The sequence below is a fragment of the Saccharomycodes ludwigii genome, chromosome V (genome assembly GCF_020623625.1).
Source record: "Saccharomycodes ludwigii strain NBRC 1722 chromosome V, whole genome shotgun sequence".
Classification (NCBI taxonomy): Eukaryota; Fungi; Ascomycota; class Saccharomycetes; order Saccharomycodales; family Saccharomycodaceae; genus Saccharomycodes; species Saccharomycodes ludwigii.
Window position 1 is genome coordinate 413,785 of NC_060204.1, and position 21,851 is coordinate 435,635.

At 31.2% G+C, this 21,851-nt stretch overlaps 9 protein-coding genes and 1 non-coding gene across 10 annotated transcripts; 5 read left to right on the forward strand and 5 right to left on the reverse strand.

The window, feature by feature from the left end:
• Nucleotides 1–28: 28 nt before the first annotated feature.
• Nucleotides 29–3,346, reverse strand: KKQ8 (putative serine/threonine protein kinase KKQ8; the record flags this gene model as incomplete). Its single annotated transcript, XM_046079212.1, has 1 exon — nucleotides 29–3,346. One exon carries the CDS (start codon nucleotides 3,344–3,346, stop codon nucleotides 29–31), a length of 3,318 nt encoding a protein of 1,105 aa, XP_045933620.1.
• Nucleotides 3,347–4,311: 965 nt separating this feature from the next.
• On the reverse strand, nucleotides 4,312–6,288 carry SCDLUD_003972 (uncharacterized protein; the record flags this gene model as incomplete). The annotated part of the gene is made up of 1 exon (XM_046076753.1): nucleotides 4,312–6,288. One exon carries the CDS (start codon nucleotides 6,286–6,288, stop codon nucleotides 4,312–4,314), a length of 1,977 nt encoding a protein of 658 aa, XP_045933621.1.
• Nucleotides 6,289–6,977: 689 nt separating this feature from the next.
• On the reverse strand, nucleotides 6,978–7,049 carry SCDLUD_003973. Its single transcript has one exon. It is a non-coding gene; the product is annotated as a tRNA-Asp (tRNA).
• A 430-nt stretch (nucleotides 7,050–7,479) lies between these two features.
• On the reverse strand, nucleotides 7,480–7,761 carry NCW1 (Ncw1p; the record flags this gene model as incomplete). Its single annotated transcript, XM_046079211.1, has 1 exon — nucleotides 7,480–7,761. One exon carries the CDS (start codon nucleotides 7,759–7,761, stop codon nucleotides 7,480–7,482), a length of 282 nt encoding a protein of 93 aa, XP_045933622.1.
• A 2,178-nt stretch (nucleotides 7,762–9,939) lies between these two features.
• Nucleotides 9,940–10,554, forward strand: SCDLUD_003975 (60S ribosomal protein eL15; the record flags this gene model as incomplete). The annotated part of the gene is made up of 1 exon (XM_046079210.1): nucleotides 9,940–10,554. The coding sequence occupies one exon, from the start codon at nucleotides 9,940–9,942 to the stop codon at nucleotides 10,552–10,554; it is 615 nt and encodes a 204-aa protein (XP_045933623.1).
• Nucleotides 10,555–11,318: 764 nt separating this feature from the next.
• SCDLUD_003976 (uncharacterized protein) lies at nucleotides 11,319–13,103 on the forward strand (the record flags this gene model as incomplete). The annotated part of the gene is made up of 1 exon (XM_046079209.1): nucleotides 11,319–13,103. One exon carries the CDS (start codon nucleotides 11,319–11,321, stop codon nucleotides 13,101–13,103), a length of 1,785 nt encoding a protein of 594 aa, XP_045933624.1.
• Nucleotides 13,104–14,576: 1,473 nt separating this feature from the next.
• ASI1 (putative ubiquitin-protein ligase ASI1) lies at nucleotides 14,577–16,820 on the reverse strand (the record flags this gene model as incomplete). Its single annotated transcript, XM_046079208.1, has 1 exon — nucleotides 14,577–16,820. The coding sequence occupies one exon, from the start codon at nucleotides 16,818–16,820 to the stop codon at nucleotides 14,577–14,579; it is 2,244 nt and encodes a 747-aa protein (XP_045933625.1).
• An 812-nt stretch (nucleotides 16,821–17,632) lies between these two features.
• On the forward strand, nucleotides 17,633–18,898 carry AAT2 (aspartate transaminase AAT2; the record flags this gene model as incomplete). The annotated part of the gene is made up of 1 exon (XM_046079207.1): nucleotides 17,633–18,898. The coding sequence occupies one exon, from the start codon at nucleotides 17,633–17,635 to the stop codon at nucleotides 18,896–18,898; it is 1,266 nt and encodes a 421-aa protein (XP_045933626.1).
• Nucleotides 18,899–19,709: 811 nt separating this feature from the next.
• Nucleotides 19,710–20,681, forward strand: SED5 (t-SNARE syntaxin; the record flags this gene model as incomplete). The annotated part of the gene is made up of 1 exon (XM_046079206.1): nucleotides 19,710–20,681. One exon carries the CDS (start codon nucleotides 19,710–19,712, stop codon nucleotides 20,679–20,681), a length of 972 nt encoding a protein of 323 aa, XP_045933627.1.
• A 382-nt stretch (nucleotides 20,682–21,063) lies between these two features.
• SNF7 (ESCRT-III subunit protein SNF7) lies at nucleotides 21,064–21,831 on the forward strand (the record flags this gene model as incomplete). The annotated part of the gene is made up of 1 exon (XM_046079205.1): nucleotides 21,064–21,831. The coding sequence occupies one exon, from the start codon at nucleotides 21,064–21,066 to the stop codon at nucleotides 21,829–21,831; it is 768 nt and encodes a 255-aa protein (XP_045933628.1).
• Between the last annotated feature and the right edge of the window lie 20 nt (nucleotides 21,832–21,851).

Genomic DNA, 21,851 nt, shown 5'->3' on the forward strand with positions numbered 1-21,851 from the left:
AAATTACATCTCTTCACTTGAGCTTATTTTATTTTTTCTTTAATTTGTAAACAACACAACATTTGGTATGTCTCATCCAACTACTTTGTAAAGCTCTATCAATAGTAATCCTCTTGACGGGGTTAGGCTTAAAAATTCCATATAAGCACATTTTTCTGCATTTATTTAATTCTTGATTAACGTGTCTTAACTCTTCAAAGACATGGTATTCGTTATCCGCATTTAATTCATCAATAAAACTGGAATAGACCAAATCTTTCTCTTGTGGGGTGGTCCATATAAATTGGCCCAAAACCATAGTGCAATAAATAATACCTATAGACCACATATCAACCAGTCTAGGATCATAACTATTTTTAGGAATAAATTCTTCAGGTGCCATGTACGGTTCTGAACCAATACATCCGGTTTGCATATGCGCTCTTTTCTCCCAAGCAGTTTGGAAAACACAACTTGTACCAAAGTCACTAATTTTCAAAACACCATTGGGCCTGAATAATAAATTTTCAGGTTTTAAGTCACAATGGGCAACACCATGTTCATGCATATAAGAAACACCATGCAATAGCTGTTTCATAAAACAGTCCGCTTCCAACGGATGTAATAGTTTGTTGCTTTTCAACTTCAACAAGCTAAACAAATCCCCACTGGGGCAAAATTCCATAACCTGAACAAAACTTTTAGAACCCGTCTGAAATAAATCTAAAATTTTGATTATATTTGGATGCCTACCAACATGGTTTAACGAATGTCCAATAACAAACTCAGAAGTTAGGCGGGTGGAGAACTTTTCGAATGCATCATTGTTATTTTTGGGCTGCAGTTCCTTTACGGCAAAAAACGCCTTGTTTCTAATCTTAAATGTTATTTTCGAATATTCTGTTTCTTCTGCAGCACTATTTAAAAGTTTGCAGCTAACCTTAACAACACCATAAGCACCATGACCCAATATCCCAATTGAAGAACCATATTTTTTCTTAAATACACCACATTCAGAGGTACATTCTGCAGATGCTCCATGTGTATTGTCACCGCTCCCCATGTCTAAAAGATCAAATGTTATATTTTTACCCTTGGAATTCAACGCATCTTTTTTCATTTTGGATGTTAAATTATTGATTAATTTTAACTCGTCCTGGCCAATAGCCGCGTTGGGGTTCACAATTGCAGGGGAATCATCATTATCATTATAATCATTATCATCATCAGTGCCACCGTCCTGGCCGTTCCTAATAATTTTATTTTTATTTTTCGGCAATAAAGATTTAGCATGCGAAAAGACTTTATCATCGTTCATATTCTTGGCAGCTGATCTTAGAGCTTCGTTCACATTGCTGCTGTTATTGTATCCACCACCACTATTGTGATCCTTATTGTGTGATAATTTAAAAATACCGGATAATGAAAAGGAAGAAGATTTAACTCTGTGCATGTTGTTAGCATTACTACTACCAGCTAAACTTTCATTGCTATCATTAGTACCATTTGAAGGGGGTGCATATAATTCATCCACACCATCACCGTTTATGATTGTACTAGCAACAGCACTACTTCCACTTTTCTTCAGGGCCCTTTTTTGTTGCTGATTATAATCTTCTTTGTCGTCATCTGATTTAATGTTATCGTTAATATAATCTGCTTGTTTGTGTAGTAATGAAACTACTTTTAAATGATGTTCATGTTGAAAGTTTTTATATAATACAAACGTATCACTTTGAAAGACAATTTTTTGTTCCATTTCAACAAACTCAGACAAACTGTTAGCACTCACACTACTAGCACGGTTTCTACTAAGCCTTGTTGTACTGTTATTTGTGTTGTTATTGGTAAGTGTATTGCCTGAATGTGCCGATTTTCCTGATTTTGAAGGCTGTTGCGATGTCGAGGATGACAGTGAAGTAGTAGAAGAGGGTGTCGAGACTGTATTGACAATAGTAGAATTGCTAGTTGTTGTTACAGGTTTAGAATTGAACAAAAGACCCTTTGGTAAATGCTTTCTAGAAAATGTTTGAGATCTCTTTTTTTTGTTGAAAAAGGCTGAGTTTTCAGGATTCGATGCGGTATTGGAAGATAATATAGTATCACTGACTTCATGAGTATCTTCGCTCCCATCAGATGCCACAGCAGTCTCATCATTACTATTGTAATTAGTACTTGCCATGTGGTCCTTATAATCTGGGGCATCAACATAATCATGGGATTTTGCATCAAACTCTTCCTCGTTATCACTACTAGTAAAATCGTTTACACTACTATTGACACTAATGTTACTGTTACTAATGCTGTTACTTCTTTTGCTATTATTACGCTTGATGCTATTTCTGAGACTACCACTTCCCTGTTTGTTTAAATTATTTTTAATATTTTTTCTAACGTTATTGTTATTATTATTATTATTATTGCTGTTAGTAGTCGAAGTATTATTATTATTATTATTACTAGTAGTCGTATGATTATTATGATGCTGTTCTTCCTCTTCCTCTGCCTCTTCTGGTATTATGCAATTTTCAAGTTTATTTAATGCATTCGTTCTCCGCTTTTCTTGCTCTGTTTCTTGTTCTTTTTCTTCTTCTTCTAAATCTTCTTTAACTTCGGTACGCCTTTCTAAGTCCAGTTTTCTTTTTAATAAATCATCCTCTAATTGACTATCTATGCTGAAATCGGGTAATTCCTTAATGACAGTACCAGTATTTCGTAGAATATCAGGTTGTTGTCGTGACTCTTTTTTGTTACTAGTGTTATAAATATTGACGTTATTATTATTATTATTATTATTATTATTATTATTATTATTGTTACTATCATCAGTGTTATTACTGCCAACTGTAAAACTTTGACTATGTGTATTCTTTGCTTTGTTATTAATACTATTACCACCGTTGTTGTTACTACTATTAATACTAATTGAACTACCACCAGCATTACTACTACCAGGGAATGGGATAGGATTAGATGAAGTCCTAGATGAAACGGGGGTTAAAGACACAGGGGAGACCGATCCAAAATTATTTCTATTCGAATTTGTAGCTGGACCACCATGTAAAGATCCCTTTCTTTTCCCTTTTGATTCAAGTTCCTTGGCGCTGACCATTTTCTTTAAGTTTACCTCGTTGTTCGAATCCAAAGACACTGCGACATTGCCAGCTGATTGAGGAGAATTTGATCTTGTAGAACGATTGTAATTAGCTCCCGTATTTTTATGGGACGATGCCAAAGGTAAATTATCATTATTGCTAGTGCTATGTTTAAATAACCCCTTTATTGATTTAGATAGAGACCTTGATCTCCTAACTGGTACATTGTTAATGTTGGTGCTATTACCGTTACTATCATTGCCATTACCCATCCCTATTTTTGATATTCTTTTTTTCCTTTTCCTTCTTTTCCTTCTTTTTTTTTTTTTTTTTTTTTTTGTTAAATGATTTCTAAAAAGTATTACTATTTGTATTGTGTTGTGTAATGAAGATAAGTAGCCGGTTGCTGTTGTTATGTATGTTATATATATATATATATTTTTTTTTTTTATTATTTTTTTTCTCCAAGGAATGAATTAGAAATGTAATATTTTGGGAGTACAAAAGCTTTAATAGCTTGACCAACTATATCGATTCTTTACTGTTCCTTTATCTACGATAGTTATCTTGTATAATTGAGAAAACGAAAAATGAGAGAAAGGGAGAAAAGAGAAAAATATTACCAAAATAAGAAAAAGAAAATAAAGGGAAAAAAAAAAAAACAAATAAAAAAAAAACAAGGAAGCCAGTTATTATAATTAAAAAGGAAATAAGAAAACCAAACTAATAGGATAATAATCTTTAATTATAAAGAGATTAAAGCTAGGAATACGTATGAAAATGTTGATTATAATAGTAATAAAAAAGATACACTGTATGTATATATATTTATATATTTTTTTTTGTTTTAAACTACAAGTTGAATTTCAATTTGATTTTATTGTAAAAAAATGAAACAAAAAAAAAAACAAAAACAAAAACAAAAAAAACCTGTAAATTGATTTCCCTTTTTTTTCTTTTTTTGCTGCCAATGTTTTTTATTCGTTGCTTTGGTTGAAAAAAAAATTAGTTTTCCTGTTGAGTGATAAACGTTTAACGACCATTTCCGTCTGCTTGCGCTGCCTGGCAGTCACGCCTAAATAAAATCCCACAAAACGGTTTAAACAAATCAAACCAAAACGTAATCAGTACACACATATATATATATATATATATATATAATATTTATATAAGCCATCTATCTTTTTTTCCTTTTTTTTTTTTGTCTCTCTTTTTGTCCAGTGACAAAACAAACCAATCAAGCCATTCCAGCCAATGTCACGTCTACAAATTTAACTACTGGTGCTATACAACTTAAAACAACCATAATAGTGCCATAAACAACAAAAGACAAAGAACTAATGGCTGCTGCTCTAACATCAATACCCAATAAATATGCTGTGGCAATGGCTGTACAATTACAACCCAACGTCAACCCTCTAATTACAGGATCATCTTCCACTGGTATCCTACATATCTTCATCAAACGATCACCAATTAAAACACCCAATACACCAGTAACGACAGTGGTCACAGCCATGACCGTTACATTGCCATTGAAATTAGTAATTGCCGGTGTCCCCAATGCCAAAGTAATACTTCTCCCCATGTATCCTATACTGTTTTCCGGGCTTATACCTATTTTATGGGATATTAATGGATATAAAAATAAATTACCAATCGTAAATATGAATATGGGAGGAAGCATTACATGCGCATTATAGTATAAATCCTTTCTATATGAATACATTGGTATAGATAGCGCTGTAATCGATACATCCATGCAGCTACTGAAAAAATCACCAGCACCGGGCCAATATTGTATGCCCTTTTGCTTATCTTTGAATAACTTTAAATAATTCCTGCCGGTCTGGAAATGTTTAAGGTCTTTTAAAAAAAAAGATATTTCCCCTCTGTTGTTAATCAAAGCAGATATTAAAAAAACCAATAAAGAAAGAGCAACACTACATAAAACTGGGTGTAATATTCTCTTGTACTTAAATGTAGATGGTATGAAGTCGGTAACCAACATAAAAGTACATATTAAGGTGAATAGCTGAAATGGCATGACATAGGAAGTAAAATAATACGTCCATATACCTATGGTGAACCAAGCTATAAAGTAAACAAAATGATGAAAATGGGATTCCCAAAACAACATAATTTTGGCATTCTTCTCCCTTTCCTCACTAATAGCTAAATCTTCGTCAATATAATAATTATTAATATTATTGTTTCTAGCAGTATTAGCATTGGTGGTCCTGGAATCTGTGCTATATTGTTCTTGCTGTATTTCTGCTCGTTTACATACAATTTCAGGGTTATAGTACTTTTTTTGCTGTCTTTTAATAAAATCAAGTATGGATGCATTCTTTAGATTATCGTTGGCAAAGCTCAAGCTGTTATACTTGACGTATGCTTTTTCACCATCAACTCCCTTAATACTCTTATCAACATGGTTGATATCTGTTGGAGGAAAAGATGCCATATCATAGTCTAGATTGGTATGCGATGCCAAATTAACTAATGATATATTATCATCATCAACATTTTCATCGTAATAATGGGTATATTTGTTTTTGCTATTAGTATTGTATATAGAATTCCAAGTGTTACTTCTTTTAATGGCGGCAGGCTCATATGTTTCTAATAGTCTTGAATTCTCCATATCAAGCCCTTCAAATAAATTATTGTTGCTATTAGCACCATCATTCTGTTCGGCTAAACCACTGATCAAAGATTCATTCTCACGTCTTTCTTCATCGTCCTCCTCTTGTTGTTCTTTCATGCCACTGCTTAATGTCCTATTGCTCTTTTTAGGGTCAAATTCTGATTTCTCCTTTTCAGCCTCATTGCAAGTAATATTATCCTGTTTGGTGTTATTCTTCCCTTTCCGCGTTAACAATTCAACTACTTTCCTGGTGAAAACACAGGTCCACCCAATAATTAAAAATCCTAGAAGCAAACCAAAAACAAAAACTGCAACTATTAAAAACGCTTCTCTGCAAGAAATCCATTTTGATAGGGGCAAATTTACAAATGCAGGTGTGAAAAATAGTGTCATCCACCTTAACCCCCAACCCAATGGATAATCTATCAACGGCAAATAATATTTTTTTACACAAGTCTCTGTAAAACTTAGTATGTTAGTGGCTCTACTGGTTCCAATGCATAACCTAATAATGCATGGTAGCAAATCAGTTATTAGACACATTAAAACAAAATTTACTAGCATTAGAGCCACACTGGGGGGGAATGTAATTTTCATGTATTTAAGTATAATTTCATCTACCCCATATAATAAACATAATGTTATAATTAGACTTGTAGGTGTTATTATCCATTGTTTTAATAAATTTATTTTATGCGTTTTGAAAAAATAGGGTAGTTTTTTTAAGTATACTGGAATTGTGTTTGTAAATAAGGATATTAATCTGTTTTTATGATTGTTGGTGTCATTGAACTTATCGCTTAGTATGGATATCATTGTATATGTGTCTGCAGATACTTTTTTCCCTTTTCCTTTTTTCACTATTCTTTTAGCATTTGTGTTTTTTGTTCAGTTTAATAATAATAATAATAAAAAAAAAAAAGAAAAAAAAAACAAACTTTGTTTTTCTATATTTTTAGGGTTATTATTTATATATTTTTAATTATAAACAATAATCTACTAAATAATTATTGGTTCTTAACTTGTCATTAAAAATTGAGTAAAAACAATCTCCATTTAACCGGCTGAAAGGCGAGAAAAAAGTGGGCAGAAGGGGACAAAAAGAAAAAGAAAAAAGTACATAATAATTGAAAAGACGGAAATCAGCGAAATTTCCAATTTTTCAATGTCATGCATAATAACTTACTATATAATTTAAAATTAAAAAAGGCAAAAATTCAATAGGAAAAAAAAAAAAAAAAAAAATATAAGTTCTCCGAGACGGGGAATCGAACCCCGATCTGGCATGCGACAAACGCCAATTCTAACCGTTAAACTATCTCGGATATGTGTTGAGATTTTGAACTGTTAAGTATAGCAAATATCCTAAAGAAAAGTGAGTAAACTGATTTAATACTTTACTACCCATATTCTTTTATATGACACAATAAATTATGTTACAAAGTGGAATTATGTTTATCACAATTCGTACAAAATGTATGAACTTCAAAAAAAAAAAAAAAAAAAAAGTAATGGTGCATCTTAATAATGTATCTAAATTAAAGAGAAATAAAAAAAAAAATAACTTTATAAATAAATGTATATAAATGCGTAATTGTTAAATATTTAGAATAAAAACAATTGATGGAAATAAACTTGTACAAATAAATAAATACCAGGAATTCATAAGATATATAAACGTGCATTCCTTACGTGTAACTTTTTGTAATCAGTATCTTGGACAGAAACGACTTTTCATTTTTGAGACAATCATAATTATAAAGCAGTGCCCAAAACAAAAGAAGAAGCAATGATACCACCAAGGATAAAACCAAACTTCCATGAGACTGGATTTTCAACACCAATTGGAGCAGCATTTTTGGAAGATTTGCTAGTGCTTGTGGAACTACTTTTACTAGAAGTAATAGTAGCAGTTACACTGGAAGAAGTAGCATATGTGGCTGTAACTGAAGAGGCAGCAACTACATTATCAGAAACCAAAGTTTTTGAATTGGCGGAAGCGCTAGAGGTGGAGGAAACGACGGAAGATGTGGCCATTTTTTGTAATTATATGATATATTGATTAGTATGATATGTTTTATTTATTTTTTATCCTAGCAAATGTCATAGAACTTAATACAATTGGATTCAGAACCTGGCTAAATATTCACAAGATAAAACAGAAACAAAACATGATTCGATAATGATCTTGCTCCTTTTATATCTTAAAATAATTACTGGATAAAATCTTTTTCTTTTTTTTTTTTTTTTTTTTTTTTTTTTTTTTTTTCCCTTCTTCTTCGATGGGAGGTGGAAGGTGGATGAGTGATTTTAATTTTTAATTTTTCTAATGTCTTCTTGATTTCATATTGTATGTATTGACTGAAGCAACTCTAAAACAATCGACTAGAGAACTTTCTTCGGCCAGCATCAACATTATTAACAGCAGCATCGTGATCAAAAAAAAAAAAAAAGTAAAAGGTATAGGGTAAAATACTGTAATCAATAATATGAAACGTGGCATATGAGGCGCCCTAATAGCTACAGCTATTTTTGATAATAATATTATCCAAATTAGGAAATTATATTACGCATATATAACAATTATTATGATTTTTCCAACAAAAAAAAAAAAAAAGGGGATTTTTAAATTTTTTTATGCGGATTTTTTTTTTTTATAAATTACGTATAAATTGCTAAGTATTATTATTTTTAACATTGCTGTGCAACTAAAGATATCTCAAATTATTTGATTGTTTTCTATAAATAGAACTAATATCAAACACAGTCTTTAGATCAAACAAACAAAACAAAACAAAACAGGCTTTGCGATTTTATATTCATTACAAAGTCAACAGCTCCATTGTTGACGTATATTAAAATTAATAGCTATATAAATAAATACTACTTAGCGAATTATTATTACCAACATTATCACTATTATTAAAAAAAAAAAGCCTACATAAGACAAAATATTAGCTTCTATTCTACAGTAAAAACAAAGTAAAAAAATTGATAGCCTTGAGACCATTATTGCAAAATAAAGCTCTTTCTTTTTTTAGTTTGCATGAATCGTTGAATGAGGCTGAATCTAATTGCTTCTGGATTTTATCCATCATATTATGAAAGCTCGTAAACAAACTTTATATACATACGTGCTAGTCATTAATACGTGTAAACATTTTTTTTTAGAAACCTATACTAAAAAAGGAGGCCTTTTAATTTAGATAGATAATATTTTTGGACATAATTCTTGCTTTTGTTTTCAAAAATTTACACCAAGACATGGGATATAAAATAAAAATGATAATGTACGATTTTTAACCGTCACCTTAATATTTTTATTCAAAATAACAAGAGAAAAAAAAAAAAAAATGAAAGTCAAGCCTTGTTTATTATTCCCTTTCACTCCTTAGATTTTTGAATTCACTTTAAAAAATAAATTAAATGAGTTAAATTAGATTATTTTTAAACTTTTTACTTTGTTTATGTTCTTTACAACCAATGCGTATCATCTTATTTGTGTTTTCATTTAGATATCCTGTCAAATCCAAAATGTCGTGTTGAAATGATAGAACCCACGGAATTCTGAATAAACGCACTTACCCTTTTTAGGGTACACAAATGCAAAAAAAGATTTTAGTTTGTGACAAAGGTGCATGGGTGTTTGGTTTATATGCTTAAACTTTTTTTTTCCGTATTATTATTATTATTATTTTTTTTTTTTTTTTTTTCCTTTTTATTTTTTTAAAACTGAAAAAAAGAAAAAGGAAACATTATTTTTACCTTTTTGGAAAAGGTTGTCGACAACAACTCTCCCATAAATAACGCAAAACAACTGAAGAAAATTTTCAATCAGCATCCGTACATCACACATGTAATATTTAATAAACAAATTAATAAAAATGGTGATGCCGAATAATTTAAACAAAAAAAAAGGAAGAAAACGTATAATGAAAAAAAAAAAATTTTTTTTTTACTTTTCTTTTTTTTTAAAGTTTTTCTGTTTCTAAAATATTTATTTATATATAGCATATACTTCTTTCATTGATCATTTTTTAAATAGTGAAATTATTTGGTTTGTTTTCTTTATCCCTATGAACAACCTCTTTTTTTTTTTTTTTTTTCTCATAATATCTTTTTATTAGTTTTTAACGCCTATTAACTTTTGATACACATATCTCAAGAGGATAAGGTTCAAGTATAGAAAACAAATCTTAACACAGAAATAACATAATGGGTGCTTACAAGTATTTACAGGAATTGAACAGAAAGAAGCAATCTGATGTCTCCAGATTCTTACAAAGAGTCAGAGTTTGGGAATACAGACAAAAGAAAGTTATCCACCGTGCCTCTAGATCAACTAGACCAGAAAAGGCTAGAAAGTTGGGTTACAAAGCTAAACAAGGTTTTGTTATCTACCGTGTCAGAGTTAGAAGAGGTAACAGAAAGAGACCTGTTTCCAAGGGTGCTACTTACGGTAAGCCAACCAATCAAGGTGTTAATGAATTGAAGTACCAAAGAGCTTTGAGAGCTACTGCTGAAGAAAGAGTTGGCCGTAGATGTGCCAACTTGAGAGTTTTGAACTCCTACTGGGTTAACCAAGATTCTACTTACAAGTACTTTGAAGTTATTTTGGTTGATCCATCTCACAAGGCTATCAGAAGAGATGCTCGTTACAACTGGATCTGTAACCCAGTTCACAAGCACCGTGAAGCTAGAGGTTTGACTGCCACTGGTAAGAAATCCAGAGGTATCAACAAGGGCCACAAATTCCACAACACTGGTGCTGGTAGAAGACACACCTGGAAGAGACAAAACACTTTGTCTTTGTGGAGATACAGAAAATAGAGAGTGTATTAATTTTTGGTATATTTTATGTATTACATATATTGTGTATATATTAGATAGTATTAAAAAAAATAGACTTTTTTTTTTTTCAAATACGGTAAAAATGTGTCTTGGAGGTGAGGAAGATGAGGGCAATAATAATAAAAACGAAAGAATTGTATTATTTTGTAAGGGCTAAGCAGAGGGATATAAACGTACAAAGGAACAAAGAAAGAAAAAAGAAAAAAGAAAATTAAACGATGTATTTGTAAAAATGAAAAAGCGCTTATAGCTAACACCCACACCTTTAAAACAGAAGTCAAAAAGTATTTTTTTTTGTTTTGAAATAGAAAAGGAGTCATGAAGGGAGAGTAAGACTTTAAGTACCAGATTTTTATTTTACGAATTATTTTTAAATATATAAATTAAATTAAATTGATATTTTAAATTGCTAGTGCTTTTTCGCTCATATGGACAGCTTAGAAGCTATTGCTCTTTGACAGTTTATCTATAATCATTTTTAACAGCATTTCTGTCTTTATACATGGTTATTTTCACATGCAACACTTTAACACACACACATATATATATATATATATACACGCTTGTTTCTTGGAAAACGACTTAACATCCCTCCTTTTTCTTTTTCTTTTTCTTTTTCTTTTTTTTTTTTTTTTCTTTTTTTTCTTTATACAACTTCCATTCCACCAAAGAAAAAAAAAAAAAGATTTTAAACAAAACAATATAAAACACTCAAAGGTTGTAAAAATAGACCAAGAAAAACAATGACCGCCCACAAGAAAACAGCTATCGTTTCTGTTTATGATAAAACCGGATTATTAGATTTGGCCAAAGGTTTAAATGATAATAATGTTCGTATTTTAGCTTCTGGTGGTACTGCCAGAATGATCCGTGAAGCTGGTTTCCCAGTTGAAGACGTCTCCTCTATCACGCATGCTCCAGAAATGTTAGGTGGCAGAGTTAAAACTCTACATCCAGCCGTTCATGGGGGTATTTTGGCCAGAAACCTGGAAAGTGACGAGAAGGATTTAGAAGCTCAAAACATTGAAAAAGTTGATTTTGTTGTTTGCAACTTATATCCCTTCAAAGAGACTGTCGCCAAGATTGGTGTTACTATTGCTGAAGCTGTTGAAGAAATTGACATTGGTGGTGTCACTTTATTAAGAGCTGCTGCTAAGAACCATGCTAGAGTCACCATTTTGAGTGATCCAAAGGATTATCCCCGTTTTTTGCACGAGTTATCTGCTGGAAAGGGTGAGTCCATTACATCTGAATTGAGAAACACCTTGGCTTTGAAAGCCTTTGAGCATACCGCCGACTACGATGCGGCAATTTCTGATTTCTTTAGGAAACAATATGGTGAGGGAAAATCCCAAATAAACTTGAGATACGGTGCAAACCCATTTCAAAAACCAGCACAGGCTTTTGTCTCTTTACGCGATGAATTACCATTCAAAGTTTTGAGCGGGTCTCCAGGATATATCAACTTATTAGATGCTTTAAACTCATGGCCATTAGTTAAAGAATTATCTGCCTCTTTGAATTTACCAGCTGCTGCTTCTTTTAAACACGTTTCTCCAGCTGGCTGCGCTGTTGGTTTACCGCTAAGTGAAGTTGAAAAACAGGTCTATTTTGTCAAGGACATTGAAAACTTAAGTCCTTTAGCTTGTGCCTACGCCAGGGCTCGTGGTGCTGACAGAATGTCCTCCTTTGGTGATTGGATAGCTTTAAGTAACATTGTGGATGTTCCAACCGCCAAAATAATCTCCAAAGAAGTCAGTGATGGTGTCATTGCTCCAGGCTATGAACCAGAAGCTTTGGAATTGTTGAAGAAAAAGAAGAAAGGTAAGTATTGTGTTTTACAAATTGATCCAACTTACACTCCGGAACCTACTGAAACTAGACAAGTTTATGGTGTTAGTTTACAACAAAAGAGAAACGATGTTATTATCAATAGCTCTACATTCAAGGAAATTGTTTCAAAAAACAAAACTTTACCTGAACAAGCAGTCGTTGATTTAACTGTTGCTACTATTGCTCTAAAATACACTCAATCCAACTCTGTGTGTTATGCTAAGAACGGTATGGTTGTTGGTTTAGGTGCTGGTCAACAATCCAGGATACATTGTACTAGATTAGCCGGTGACAAGTGTGACAACTGGTGGTTTAGACAACACCCAAGAGTTTTAGGTTTTAAATGGGCCAAAGGTGTTAAGAGACCAGAAAAGTCTAATGCAATTGATTTATACGTTACCAATCAAATTCCAACCACTGAACCAGAAAAATCTGAATATGAATCTAAATTTGAAGTTATTCCAGAGCCTTTAACCGAAAAGGAGAGAAAAGAATGGATGGCCAAACTAACCAATGTTGCTTTGAGTAGTGATGCTTTCTTCCCATTCCCAGATAATGTTTACAGAGCTGCTAGAAGTGGTGTCAAATATATTGCAGCCCCATCAGGCTCTGTTATGGACCAAGCTGTTTTCAATGCTGCTGATTCTTTTGATCTTGTTTATGTAGAAAACCCATTCCGTTTATTCCATCATTGAATAGCCATTTTTTACTTTTAAATTTTTTTTTTAAATTTTTTTTTTCTTTTTTTTTTTCCATATAAATGTCTAAAATTTTCCTTCTATCCTTTTTCTATTTTTTTCCTTTTTTTTTTTTTTTTTTTTTTTTTTAAAGAAATATACAAAATTTTACATTGACAAAGTTAATTGACTCCAATTCTAAACTAAATAAAGAATAATTAATAACAAGTCTGAGCTTGGCCCTTTTTTTTTTATTTAATACTCCAGTAATAAAAAGCATCTCACTGATCAATTAAAAAACCGGCACATTGTAAATGTTTCCAAGTAGCCTTTGGGACGTGCTTAAAGACACACATAGTATATTAATATTAAATATGACATCAGCTTACAAGACAATTAAATTAAATAAAATGTTTGCAGTATGGTTTTACCCAAATGATAATTGACCCATAAGATCAAAGAAAACAAGCCCAAAAACCACCCAAACTCAAAACAATAGTTTATCGTTCAGGATTTGAAACTTGTTTTACTACACAAAGTTTAGGAATATACCGCAAGTTTATTTCAAGGTTTCTCCAAACCAAAGCATAGATGCTTTTTCTTCTTTTTTTTTAAAAAAAAAAAAAAGCAAAATAAGCAACACAAATGAAATCGAACTCAATCATCATTAAAAACAATGAGAATTCAAAACTTCATTCCCTTTTTTCAAAGGATCGCTACTTACGTCTAAACTTTAGTAGAAAAACTAGCATGAAACAACTCAATCTTAAACCCGTCAACGTGGGCCACTTCTGTCTCATCCACATACATCGTGATTAAAAAAGGGTTAATGATTTGATAAAATAACAAATCCGCCTCTTTTGTAAGACTCTGCCTCTCTAGCGTTGAAAATTGAATCTAAGGTTAGGGGAAAATTGAAATTGATATATATATGAAATATTTAACAACCATTCACAAATAAAGAAAGTATGCACTCTCAATATTTGGTTCCCCTTCCCAGATCCTACAGGTTTACTATTTTTGATGTTTTTTTTAATTTTGAAAAATTAATATCCAGAAAAAAGTTCAAAATTTAAAATAACTAATGTTTTTTAAGTAAAATACAAATGATAACAAAAGGTATTATTAAAATAACATTGTCTTTTTATAGTTTTCGAATTTTTAATTCCCAATTAAAAAAAAATAATTGAAAAAAAAAATTGAAAAAAAATATTGAAAATAAATATTGAAAATAAAAAGAAACGTTTTTTTTTCCTTTCATTTTTAGAAAATTTAGGGCATTTTTTAATACTAAATGCAACAGATAAACACTTAGGGTTTCATCGGGGCTAAGATTAACTTAATTTCGATTTTCTGGAGTTTCAACACTAACTTTAAAAAAAAAAAAAAAAAAAAAAAACCCAGGCTATTAAACCATTAAACTTATCAGGCTTATGCCTTATCTATTAAAAACATATACATAATACGTATAATTAACAATTGAAAACTTATCTATACGTTATTAACTTTACTAAAACCTTTTATTTTAGTTCTACAACAACAACAGTTTTTAAAACCACGGACACCCAAGGATATTCTACAATCGTCGCATAGAGCAAAACATCTGCAAGGCCACAATATAATATTTTTCATATTAGTTCTGCATACCACGCATAGGTATTGTTGTTCCTCCAAGTCATCAAGTTGTGGATCCTCATGGTTATAAATGTTTTCAGCCACACCAGAATTGTTGTTAGATAATTGTTTCCTTTTTATCATGTCCTTTAACAAAGTAGATTCATTCATTTCCATATATTTAGACCTAGTTAACATATGAGGCTCCGAGGATGTAGTACTCCTATTCTGACTAAACTTTAATATTTGCCACACATCCCATGAAAAATCATCATCATTATCATCACCATTATTGTTTTGCGAATCTACGATACTGTTATTACTTTGCTTTACAAGCAAATCTTCATATAAGTTATACAGCTCAGATTCTGACTCCGTTCCCTCACAAATACTATCAAGTTCACTGTTGTCATTGTCAACAGATACTTTATCATTGTTTGGATCATAATCCGGTGAACTATCAACTTCAGGAAATAATCTTATTTTATCATTAATAAACAAGTATTTATAATTTTTCCTTGTTATTACTTCATTAATATCAATATCTGATATTTTATTATTTGATGGTGACTTTTGTTTTCCTTTACCGTTGTTATTGTTAGCACTAATGTCTTTTCTTTTAACAAATGAATTTCTAATTGTTTCTGGTATATTTTTAATTAACCTATAACAAATGACAATTTTCCATTTGATGATTGAATTTCTATCATTATCAGAGGCTCTTGTTCCGCTGCCATTAGACGTACCAAAGGAGTCACTTTCATAATCATTGGCGCTCATAAAATCAGGTATTGTGTCAAACCTATTTTTATAACCACATATATCATTCCTTGTGTTTTTAATGGTGCCGAAATTATTTTGTAATAACGGTGAATTCTTTTTAGAAAAAATAGTGCTACTGGAACTACCAATCCCCTGCCCTTCCTCCTCCTCTTCTTCTTCTGCCCCCCCCTCGCTGTTATTGGCATTATCGCCAAAAGAAGATAAAAATAACGTTAATTTAATTAATATTTTGTAAAAATCTTCTTCACCGGTGTAATTCAATTGCCCTCTGAGATTGGTAATGAAACCATAATATTGTAAACTAGACAGGTTGCTGAATCCCATGACAACACAAGCCATTCCAAAACATAACAATGACACTAAAACGATCAACAAACTTAACAACTTGGGCACTGAGTTAAATTGAACAACTGTAGGCCATTCGGGAAACCTATATAGTTGGGAAATCAAATATCCGATATATAAAACGTTAAGAGCGGTTGAAAAATATAGCCATTTTTTCCTAGTACGGGTTGCTTCTAATATGTGAATTGTAATTTGTGCAATCAAAACATAACCAATCACAACCAATGAATCTTGTTCTATTGTGATCGGTCCCATATTTGAATGTGTTTTTAATGATTGCTGTTGTTCTATTTTATAAAATAGTAGAGTTAAGTCGAAAATAGTATAATCGAAAACTGAAAGTGGTGCTTTACCGCCATTGTATATTGTATTGATCAATAGTTCAATAGATTCAGAGAAACTCACGGCAACATAACACAATTTTAAGTAATAGGAGGAAGGTAATTGTGCTGTGAAATGATATATAGGTATATTATTAGACGCATTATTATTATTATTATTATTATCAATGATAAGACTGTTGTAAAAAACATAGCCTATATATGACACAAATGAAATTGCAACTAAACGTAATGCTATTTCTATAAACCTATTCCATTTATTAGTCATAGTGATGAGATTGTAACGAACAGTGCTTGCCATGCTTGCAATTCTATTTAATATCAATGCGAAAAGTAAGCATGCCAAAGAGTACCAACTAAAAAAATAGTTCATTTCCCTTTGGAAAATAATAAAAGGCTGGGTAGTTATGGTAGTATTAGTGTTTGCAGTGATCGCATTTGACAGAATGCTTTGTTCTTCAAAATCTATTGCTTTAATCAATGAATGCATTATATTTATGGGCATGGTGATAAACTTTTTATACTTTGTGTTGAGAAAAGTGGCATTATTATGATCTTTTGAAAAGAAGAATAGTGGTTGTAAATAAGGGAAACTACCATTTATCCAGTTCCAAGTTGTAATATTGGTTCTATTAGTTGCAATATCAGTCATATGTTTTCTGTATATTATTGTTATTGTTATTATCTATTTATTTATTAATTATTAGATGGTTGAATTTGTAATCAGTGTAATATTGCAAAGCTTACAAGTATAAAATGACAAGAAAAAAAAAGGGAAAAATGTTGAGAATAATAAAATAGGAGACAGAATTTGAAGTGGTGATATTTTGTAATTCATGCAAACACCCATACACCACAAAGCCATGGGTATATTTGTGTATCATTTGGTACGAAACAAGAGTATTTTTTTTTATGTTTTTTTTTTTTTTTTTTTTTTTTTTTTTTTTTTTCTTTTTTGAGTCATAATTTTTTAATTTTAAATTTAATTCCAATCAAATTGTTATTGATAAGCAGTGTTTATCCAATCTTTTAAAAATAGTCTCATAATAATCATTTTAAACTTAATTCAAGGACTACATAGAGGAAAAAGAAAGGATTCAAGATTGAAAAAGGCAAAAGGTGAAGATAGGCATTATTATTATACTCATATTACCTCAGACATTTCATAATTTTTATTTTTTTTTCTTTCTGTTTCCCTTTCCTATTTCTCTTTTTTTTTTTTTTTCTTTCTTTCTTTTCGCCCTTTTTCTTTTTTTCTTTCTTTCTTTCTTTCCTTTTAAGTTTTGATATTTCCCACTAGAAACTGTTTCATTTCTTGAGTTTTTTTTCTTTTTCTGTATTTTGTCCTTTTTCCCTTCCAAATTTTGTTAATTTTTTTTTGTCTTTTTTTTTTTTTTTTTTTGAATGGCATTTCTAAATCCATTATGTAAAAAAACAACTACTAGTACCTCAGCCGCAAAAATCATGTCTTATATCAAAACCAGTGATGTATTCAACTCAGTTCAACAACTACCACCAGATGCTTTATTCAATTTAAAAGCTAGATTAAGTAAAGACCCTAGACCATTAAAAGTCGATTTGGGTATTGGTGCCTACAGAGATAATAACGGGAAACCATGGGTTTTACCTAGTGTCGTTAAGGCCGAAAAGCTTATTACTTCTGATCCAAACTACAATCATGAGTACCTAGGCATTTCAGGGTTGCCCCAATTAACTAAGGCTGCTGCTAAAACCATTATTGGACACGCTAATTTTGATCACGACAGAATTATTTCTGTCCAAAGTTTAAGTGGAACAGGTGCTTTACATATTGCCTCTAAATTTTTGAGTATTATTCCAACGACCAAATCCAAAACTGTTTATATTAGTGATCCGACTTGGATTAACCATGTCAATATTTTTGAAAATGAGGGATTTAAGGTTGAAAAATATCCTTATTGGGATTATGAAAACAAATGCTTAAACTTTGATGCCATGTTAAGTTACTTTCAAAGTATTGAAAATGGCGGGATTATTTTATTACACGCTTGTGCGCATAATCCAACTGGTATGGATCCAACTGAAACACAATGGAGACAAATTTTGGATGTGATGCACGAAAAAGATCACTTTGTCTTGTTTGATAGTGCTTACCAAGGGTTTGCTTCTGGCTCTTTGGAAAAAGATGCGTTTGCTATCAGATTGGCCGTCAATGAAAAGTTACGTGACTCTTGTTTATTGATTTGTCAATCCTTTGCCAAGAATGTCGGCATGTATGGGGAACGTGTTGGGTGTTTCCACGTTGTTTTGCCAGAAGGCGGTAATCCATCTGTTAGCACTTCTGTTTTGAGTCACTTAAATAAAATTACTAGAAGTGAAGTCTCAAATCCACCAGCCTATGGTGCTAAGATTGTTTCTACTATATTAACAAATGAAGAATTGACCAATCAATGGCATAAAGACTTGATTACCATGTCCGGCAGGATTAAGGAGATGAGATATAAGTTAAGAGATCATTTAGTCACTTTAAAGACCCCTGGTAATTGGGACCACATTGTTCAGCAGTGCGGTATGTTTTCGTTTACTGGATTAAATAGCGAAATGGCCCAAAGATTAGAAAAAAAACATGCTGTTTATATTACAGGTAACGGAAGAGCTTCGATTGCTGGGTTGAATGAAGGAAACGTGGAATATGTCGCCAAAGCTATTGACGAAGTTGTTAGACATTTCCAAGAACAATCCAAGTTGTAAGAGAAAGAAAAGGAAATGTAGGTTTTTTGGAGAAGAAGAATTGGAGACTAATAATTTATTCTTAGATTTTTATTACGATTTTTTTTTTTTTTTTTTTTTTTGTTCCGAATATTTGGGGTTATAATAAACTTGAAAATACTTAGTATATATTTATATTTATACACTTGTAACAACTGACTCTTAAAAGTTGGTCTTTTATATATGTTCTGTGTCTGTTTTGAGGCAGTTTGTCACGTTCATTTCTTAGCTTAGTTTGTTACTTTTATAATAAAAACCACTCATTCAAACAAAAGTTGAAGTGCAGTATAAAACAGAGAGCATATAAATTCAATTGATTATTTGATAAGAGCCAGTCTTTTATTATACGTATATATATGTAATTTGATAAAAGTTTGAACATAATGAATTCAAGTTTTCCAATATACGAAGCACATTTTATAACAGTAACAATATTAATATTACTACTGATAAAAATAATCAAATTACAAATAGCCAATCGTAAGCTCACCCGGATTTATTTATTGTTTTTATTTATTTATTTTTTTTTAATTAAAAAGAAAAAAGAAAAAGCAAAAATAAACAATAAATAAATCTCAACAATATTTTTGAACAGAAAATAAAAATAATAAAAAAAAAAAAAAAAAAAAATATTGAAATTGCTTTTTGTTCCTTTTGTTTTTAACCACTTGTGTTTTCTAGCAATTAAAAATATCTATATAAATATATATAAACTTGTCCCTACTTCTTTTTTATTTCCCCCCCCCCCCCCCCCCCCTATAACTAGTGCAATACAGAATAGTAGCAGCAACAAATGAACATTAGAGATAGAACATTAGAATTCCAAAGGTCTGTATCCACACAAATACGTCTGAACAAAATCAAAGGACCGAGCACTACTAACCTTCCAGATGAAAATAGTAAAAAAAGTGAATTTTCTAAATCTGCATCGGCCATAGCACACGAAATTGCTACGACAGCACAATTGTTGTCTAAATTAGCAGTATTATGTAAGAAAAAACCAATGTTCAATGATAATCCTGTTGAAATTGCCGAATTATCCTTTCTTATCAAAAGAAAAATATATTCGATTGAAAGTGCCATGATTGAGTTAAATAAACTATCCTCTAATAATGCCTCCTCACAAGAAGAGAGATCCCAGCATTCACATAATGTTATGAACTTGTTAAGTACCAAGATGAAGAATATAAGTGGCGATTTCAAAACTGTTTTGGAAAAGAGACAACAAATGGAAATAACCAATAGAGATAGACTAGAGAAGTTATCTAATGGTAATAATAGTAGTGAGAATAATACGAATAATATTAATGGAGGCGATATCAAGGACATAACTACCAGTAATATGAATAACTATAACAATTCCAATCCATTTCTATCAACACTGTCCGAAAACACTGACAATTCTAATAACACCTATAACAACAGTATTGGTATTCCCAGTCAGCAGCAGTTGATGTTATTGGAAGAACAGCAGCAAGATATGAACCAAACATATTTACAAGAGCGCAATAGAGCAGTGGAGACCATAGAAAGCACTATACAGGAGGTTGGTTCGTTATTTCAACAATTGGCTCATATGGTTCAAGAACAGGGCGAACAAATTCAGAGAATAGATGATAATGTGCAGGACATTGATTTGAATATTCAAGGTGCGCAAAGAGAATTAGTCAGATATTTCAATAATATTAGTAATAATAGATGGATGGCTGTCAAAATATTCGCTGTTATTTTTGTATTTTTTTTAATATGGGTGTTAGTTAATTAGTAACGCTTTCTTTTGGTTATTCTCCACTGTGCAAGTACAAATGTAGATATAAACGTTGTTCGTTACGTTAGAATAATTTATCTAAATGTTTTTATTTATTTTATTTTGTATAATATTATTATTTATGGAATGCTCGGGTAACTACGATAATCATATTATTAATTATTATGGTCAACAAAAAAATAAATAAAAAAAAGAAAAAAATAAAATTAAAAAAAAATTAAAATTAAAATTAAAAAAAAACTAATATAAATCCTGTTATCTACTCGCCTTTTCCCTTTTTGTTTCAACCTAATTTAATTTTGATTCAGTTCAATTTACACACTTATCTGTTCATCTGAATAGAAACATAAACTCATAAATCTAAATTAAAACAAAGGAAATGTGGTCATACATGTTTGGCGGTAAAGCCACCAAAAAGGAGCAACAAGAGGCTCCCAAAAAAGCTATATTGGAAACCAGAGAACAAATCCAATTGTTAACCAAAAAGCAAGCTCATTTACAAACTAAGATCGAAACAAATAGACAGCAAGCCAAATTATACCTCACCAAAACAAATGGTTCCTCAGCAAGTAACCGTGAATTAGCCAAGAACTCGTTGAAAAGAGTTAAAATTCTAGAAAATCAATTATCAAAAATCAATGGACAAATAGATACTTTAGAACAGCAACTATTTAGTATAGAAAGTGCTAATTTGAACTTGGAAACTATGAGGACAATGAAGAACAGTGCTAAAGCTATGAAGATAATGCATGAGGGTTTGGATATTGATAAAGTTGATGAAACTATGGATGATATTAGAGAACAAGTTGAATTAAGCGAGGAGATTAGCGATGCGATTAGTAGACCTTTGTATAGTTCAGTTAATAATATGGTAGATGAAGATGAACTAGATAATGAATTAGACGAGCTAATGAACGAAGAAGCTAGCCAAAATGTTGTGGGAGAAAATGTTGTAGGGAATGCTAACGGTGTTACAAATATTAGTGACAAAATGGAATTACCTGATGTGCCCGTCAGTAAATTACCAGAAAGTAAAAATACTAAAGAGAGTATAACTAGTTATGCGAATGGTAATACTAGCGAAAATGAAGAAGAAGATGAAGATGAACGTGCCTTAAGGGAGTTACAAGCAGAAATGGGGTTGTAAACAATGCTAGGTAGAGATTT